Source organism: Populus trichocarpa, chromosome 2 (genome assembly GCF_000002775.5).
Source record: "Populus trichocarpa isolate Nisqually-1 chromosome 2, P.trichocarpa_v4.1, whole genome shotgun sequence".
NCBI lineage: Eukaryota > Viridiplantae > Streptophyta > Magnoliopsida > Malpighiales > Salicaceae > Populus > Populus trichocarpa.
The window spans coordinates 10,845,289-10,852,565 of NC_037286.2; the positions used below are offsets into that span (position 1 = coordinate 10,845,289).

At 30.2% G+C, this 7,277-nt stretch overlaps 1 protein-coding gene across 1 annotated transcript; it reads left to right on the forward strand.

The window, feature by feature from the left end:
* The first annotated feature begins 1,111 nt into the window (after window positions 1-1,111).
* LOC7453953 (SPX domain-containing protein 3) lies at window positions 1,112-3,277 on the forward strand. Its single transcript, XM_002301231.4, has 3 exons — window positions 1,112-1,496; window positions 2,139-2,304; window positions 2,776-3,277. Exons 1-3 carry the CDS (start codon window positions 1,251-1,253, stop codon window positions 3,144-3,146), a joined length of 783 nt encoding a protein of 260 aa, XP_002301267.3. The 5' UTR covers window positions 1,112-1,250; the 3' UTR covers window positions 3,147-3,277.
* The last annotated feature ends 4,000 nt before the right edge of the window (window positions 3,278-7,277 follow it).

A 7,277-nucleotide genomic window follows, 5' to 3' on the forward strand; every position in this document is an offset into this window, starting at 1 on the left:
ATATCAATTTTGCTAGAGCAATTAAGTTCTCTTTAGTCTATCTACTTTTCTTTTTCTTATTCTATGATCCCTTTAGTTTTTACAATGTTGATTTTCATCCAAAAGTATATTTTCTTAATATTTTAGTCCCCAAGTAAAGAGAAGAGAAATTCATCTAAAAACAATAAAGAAAAGAGAAAGTTGATAAATAGCTTTTTTTTCAATGACAAAACTCACATATGTTAGAGTCACTGAGTTTCACTAATTTGATGAAGAAAGTTTGATGGTATTGATTTTTTTCTATAAACATTCATGAAAAAATAAATCGGTTTCATTTATATTTCTTTGATTCGCTTATTGTTTTTACTTTTTAAGTGATTTTAAGGTGTTTTTGGTTTGATAATTAATTTATGAAAGTTTTTATAGTGTTTATTATGTATTTTGAGGTGAGAATTGGTTGAAAATAGATTTTCATGTCAAAAAACTCAAATTTTATTTTTTTTAGCTAACATAGTGGTTACTAGATTATAGACAGACAACTTAGTTGGCAATAGGTTACCTGTTTAATAAAATAAAAAAAACAGGTGCTTGCCTTGGTCCATTAATGTCTAATATTTTTTTTATCCCTTTCCATTAATTATTTATTATGAGTAAGTTTTGTTTTTTTTTTAAATAATAAGTATTTTTTATTTCTTTTAGTTGCATGATATTTCAAAGAGATTAATTTGATTTATAATGAGTTTTTTTTCCTTTTATATTATTTATAAATTAGATGTATTTGTATAATTTTTTTATAAAAATAAAAATCATTTGTTATTAGCAACAAAAATAAACAGATAAGATAAAATGAATGAAAATATTTAAAATAAAAATATAAAACATTTAAAATAAATGAAAATATTTAAAATAAACTACACAATCTCAAGGCCCATTTGTCCCATTTGTTAAAATTTAATGTAGAAACATAGCATAAAGGAATTTTTCATAAATCTGGTCTTTGTTAAGACTATAGTAACCGAATATGCTTTGGGAAATCTCATACCTCAACGACTCCTCACATTGCTTTTCTGACCGTCACTTCATCACGCCAAGCATATGCCCTCCGATATTCTACTAATCCTTTGCTAATAAATACCCCACTAGCCAATTCATCTCTTTCCCACAGTACAACACACTCTTTACAATTGCAGTTTTTTGGTCTGCATTTTTGAAACTCAGGTAAGAAAGTATTAGGAGTTGATTTTTCGAGACACGTAGTTTCAGACATAACAATGAAGTTCGGTAAGAGATTGAAGCAACAAGTTCAAGAAACTTTGCCAGATTGGCGTGACAAGTTTTTGTCTTACAAGGAATTGAAGAAGCTTGTTCGTTTAATTTCATCGGCACCACCTTTCTTGAATGGATCGAGTGAATATGGAAAGTCGGAGGCTGAGTTTGTGCGTTTGCTGGATTGTGAAATCGACAAGTTCAATGCTTTTTTCATGGAACAAGAAGAGGATTTCATTATCCGGCATGAGGTAAGCTCTTCTTTCTTTACCAGTTTTTCCTCTTCTTGCTTTCTTTCAAACTGAAGTACGAGAGAAGATATAAAGTTGGATATTCAAGCTAGTTTTGGTGGGTAATTAGGGGAGGCAAAGTAAGTTGAGTAAAAAACTACTAAGCTATCATGTTAGTTATACTTGTCAGGTTAGATAATGAAATTGATCATCAACTAGAGTTCTAAAATGAGGTCAAAAGGTTTTTTGAAAAATGGTGAGTCAACCGAGTTGACCCAATACAAACGTTTTATCTTGATGAAATTTAGAAATAACAGCTTCACGAGCAATTAAAGAAGGCTATGAAATTCATGAGTTTGGATCCTACATAAAAAAAAACTCCATGTAATTTTTATGATTGGCTGCCGAACAGCATTCTTCCAAGACTAGCGTATTTTGAACAATTTTTATTACGCCGCTTGTCCTCTCGAATCTTGATAATTCTTTAACATTTTATGTCTCGAAGAAGATATTTGATATTCGAAAATAACCTTGTACATGGGAATCCTGAATTATTTTTTTATACCAAGATAAAATAACCTTGTAAGAGTAAAATCTATAGCAACTTTTGAAAACCCGCAACAGTGGGCCAGCGAAGTAATTACAGAAAATCTGTAAATGCAGGAGTTAAAGCAGCGGATTCAGAAAGTGATTGATGCTTGGGGGCCCAGTGCAAGTCAGCCTTCAGAGGCAGAGTATAAAGAGGAGATGGGTAAGATTAGAAAAGACATCGTCAATTTCCATGGTGAGATGGTGCTTTTGGAGAATTACAGCAATATCAATTACACAGGTATTTAGATTTTAGCCAAACAAGCTCAATTTCTTAAAACATCTTTTAAAGATCAATTAAATTCTAGAAAAAAAGCTAATAACATTTGATTTATTAAACATTTGTGATAAATTATACCCACACAATGTGATCTGGTAATCTGATGGCAGAAAGGCCACTTAACTTCACTATCCCCTAATCAATGAGCTTGTAGCTATGTATTAATCCTGCATAAATAAAAGGGGTGAAGTATCAGGTTGGAAGCTCAACTTTATCAGAAACCCTAGTAAAACTGGAACATATAAAAACAAAACAAAAACCCACCACCATCCCCTCCGCGTGGAAGGAGAAAGCGTCCAAGCTCCCAGACCCATTAAAGATTGGCATGAGGTGTTGTGTTAATTGTGGAAACATGAATAAAACGTAAAATAAACTTATGTTAAAATTTACTAGAGTTGACGAGTTTATATATATATATATATATATATGCAGGATTGGCCAAGATATTGAAAAAATATGACAAGCGAACTGGTGGATTACTGCGCCTTGCGTTCATTCAAAAGGTGTTGGAGCAACCTTTTTTCATCACCGATCTTGTGTCAAAGCTTGTCAAGCAATGCGAAAACATGATAGATGCAGTCTTCCCAGTAGAGGCAGAAGAAAAGGGAAAGGAAGGAAGAGAAACAATAACAGTCGCCGGAGAAGGAATTTTTAGGAACGCAATTGCAGCTCTAATGACCATGAAAGAAATTAGAAGAGGCAGCTCTACTTACAGTCATTTCTCTCTGCCTCCTCTCAACTTGCCAGACTCTGATCTGATCCCGTCATTCCAACTAAACTCTCCCATATCCATTGTCCGATAAAATTGGATTTATGAGACATTGTTGTCACACGACAGTATAGTTAACAATTTATTTTACGCACACGCACACACATAAATATATATATATATATAGTCAAAAGCACTGATTTATGTAGTTACAACGTGCCGTTTTTTCAAAGATGCAAATGTATTTGATTATTAGTGAGTAAAGTTTAGTTTATTGAAGTGGTAAAAAAAATTCACACACAAAAGATGCTGGGCTTTCCATATAAAATTTGGTCATGTGAGCTAGGAGTTTCTGAAAAAACAAGTTCTCTGTAGAATGAGGAATTATCTAGTATTTAAGGTAGTACTTATAAAAAAAAAATGATGGATAGAAAAGGAAAGGTAAAGGTATGTTCTGGGCGTATATGGGTTCATTCCTTTGTTTGGCTTTGTAAAAAAAAAAAAAATTCAGTCCTCTTAATTACTGAGACCAAGTGTATTTATACAGTACCTACCTTGGAATTTCTTCATGGATAAAAAAATCATGTCATTGGCAAACCATGGTGGCTCATTGATAGCTATGGTCTGCCGTTGGTTTTGGGCATGATATGTGATTGGAGGAGAAGTTGATATGCGATATATTTATTTTTATTTGCATTCATGTTGGGTGGTAGGTGTACAAGAAGGTAACTATTGATAATAGAATATGGCACCTATCCTACAATAATCTTGTGTGGATGAGACATAAAAAGTGTGTGCTACATGTAAAATTATCTGATAATAATTCATAAAATAGTATATAAAGTATGTGTCATGTAGTTTTATTTGTTGAAAATAATAGGAGAGAAAATAGAGGAAACAAATAAGAGAAAAAAAAATTGATTGATTACTAGGCCGGTCAGACCAATCGATTTAGTTGTCTAATGGGTGATCTATTGCCCTAGTTGCCCAAAAAAAGCCAACCATGATGGTTGCGCACTTGTGGGCACTTGAGTGCGTAGGCACGTAGCCCTAAAACAATCTATGACGACCAAAAGACTAGTCATCGGGACCAGAATAATCCAAAATTTAAGTTTTTTTAATGATTTTTAGTCTTTTGTACCATCTCATGTAAAACATAAAAAAATTATTCAATGAAAGTGTAGAGTGCATACAATTTTAAATCTATAGAAATATAAAAATAAAAATCAAGAAAAACATGTTTTCAACATGAATATAATAAAAGAATATTAACATGTATATTAAATGTATATTCAAACTTACAATTAATATAACATCAAAGTCCTAGTCTGCATATTAATAATAGAAATAATTAGGCTTAAATTAAAATATAAAAAAGATACTTACTTGTTAGAACACTTTAAAGTAATAGAATTTTTGTTGTTGTAAAAAATAAATCATTTATCCTTAAGGTTTTATTGCTTCTCACTTGTACAACTAGAATATTTGCAATATATCTTCCAAGATTACAACAATACCACCTTAGTTTAGATGCACTTCTAAACCAAAGTAAAATAACTTAATTATCTCTTAACAAAATGAACCTAAACTCTAGATTTGAAAGGAAAACCAAAGCATAAAAAGAAAAGAAAAACACTAAAAATGAGGTGAGAAAGAGAGTGTAAAATTCTAAAAAAATAATATTTTGAACTCTTCCTTCACCCTTCTTTTTTATATTTTATAGTGGATTTTGAAAACTAACAAGTTGAAGAATTAATTTTGATAATAATCAGAATTGGTTCCCACCATTATCAATATTTGATTATCTACCATAAACCAAGAATAAAATCTGAACATAGTGGCCATAAATCTGAATTTTTTGAGCTAAAAAAAACTATCTAGAATTCCAGATTTGTAACAAAAGCTTTTAGAAGAGACTGTTAATATTTATGAGCTGAATTGGACAAACAATATGTTGAAAGAAAAAATTCTTTACATGAACTAAGCCCAAGTTCAAATCTCAGTTGGTAAAAATTAATTTTTTATAGTCCAAAATATTATTCTAAAATCAAAGCCCACTTTATCTAGGACCTCTCCTCTCTAAAAGCTTGGGTGACTTAAAGGTTCAATTTTAACTTTTCAACTACTCAGTTTATAAATAGCAATAAAATCTTATTTTTTTTCCTATAGGATATAATTCTTTTAAAGGGTTTTAAGTTTTATCAAAATATCAACCAAATATTATTTGAAATCAATTTATCATTCATCTATAATTTATTTAAAACACGATAATGTTTCGTGTTAAAAGATTTACGTTGAAGATTAAACTCCAATAAAATTTGAACTTTTGAACTATTAATTATTACGTATCAATGCCCATAATTCCAGATATTTGTGTTTGACATGTAGCCCATTCATTCACTTATAGGCAAAAATGTAATAACAAATGGTAGCATTTGATGAAAACATTAATTGTATAAAGACATCAGATGTTACTATAAATCGAAGTTACGAGGCTTATCATGCATATATGGTACAGGATTAAAATGATGGGGAGAAAGTTTAATAGTCAAACCCAAACATTCAAGCCCAAAAGCAGCCGTGAAAAGCCGAAGATATAAATTAGAAGAATGGTCTTCTAATATAAATTTATAATATAAATTAGAAGACCATGCGACCATGTGATGATCATTGAGTTAGTATAATGAAGAGGAGAAAAATTTATGTTTAAGTGTCATAAATTTTGAAGCTATTAGAATTTTTCTAGTTGTTAATTTTAAAATCCTAAGAGATTAGTTAAGATGTATGTAAGCTGGTTTGAACACTTGTAATATATATAAAAAAAAAAGAATTAAGAATGATGTCACACATCGTTTGATTTCCTGAGCAATAAAAATAGCAAAGACCGCGCATTTGACTAATAATTAAGAGAAAATTCTTTTCACATACGTGGATTAATTAGAAGACTTGTACAGTGAAAATCTTACACGGTGCAATTACTTCTAAAATCGACAATTAGATGGCGTCACACTGGCTTCTTAGAAGCCGTCATGCAATATTGTTTGGTGTCCTCACATCCACTCATCGACGAGGACCGATGCTTAGGACTCTGTTTGGGGTAGGCCCAAACAGACAGTGGTGGACAACCACTGTGTTCATTTGGGCTGCCTAAACGAACAGGGCTGCTTTTTCTTTTTTTTTAAAAAAAAAAAACTGAGATCATCGATGATCAAATAATTCCTGGTACAGTCACTTCATTTCTTTTCTGCTCACTGTAAATTTGTGTTTTTATCTGTAGCGAGTGATTTACATTTACATTAAACACGTTATGTAATTTATTTGAGACTGAAGTTTCTTCTAGTTGTTTTTTAAAATGTTTTTTATCTAGAAATATATTAAATATTTTTATTTTTTAAAAATTGCTTTTGATATTAGAGCATCAAAATAATCTAAAAATACTAAAAAAATATTAATTTAAAACAAATAAAATAAAATTTAATTTAATTTTTTTTTAAAGTATTTTTAAAACGAAAAAAAAAAAAAACATGGTGTAACAAGATAGTATTGGCAACAATTAAGCTCCTAGCTTTTGACAGCATAATATTGTTGTTATTATTAAGTAATACTTTAAAAGGCGTAGGGAAACTAGCTTCCCTACACCTTTCACTTATTAATAATATTATATAATTATAATTATTATATTATATTATAGAATTGTTTTTTTTGTTTTTTTAATGAATTTTTTTGTTTGATTTAGTTTGATAATGTTAAATTTTTTTTATTTAGTTATCAGATTTTCATGATACGGATTCCGGGTTTGATGGGTTAACCTGGTTTGACGAGTTAACCCGGATTGTTTTTCTTTTTAATTAATTTTTTTCGTTTAGTTTAGTTTGTTAATGTTAAATTTCTTTTTATTTAATTATCAGACTTTCATGACACGTATCCTGGGCCTGACAAGTTAACTTGGTTTGATGGGTTAACCCAGTTAATTCTGGGTAAACCTGTCAATTTTTTTTTCTATTTAGTTATCAAACTTTCATGACGCGAATCTCAGGTTTTACGGGTTAACCTGATTTGAAGGGTTAACCCAATTAATACAGATTTTTTTTTCTTTTTCTTCATTAGTTTTTTTCTTCCTGTTGGTTTTTTTCTTTTTAATTAATCTATTTAATTATCATACTTTTATGACACGACCTTATAACCAGACCCACATCCAATATTCTTGGGTTCGATGTTGCAGCCA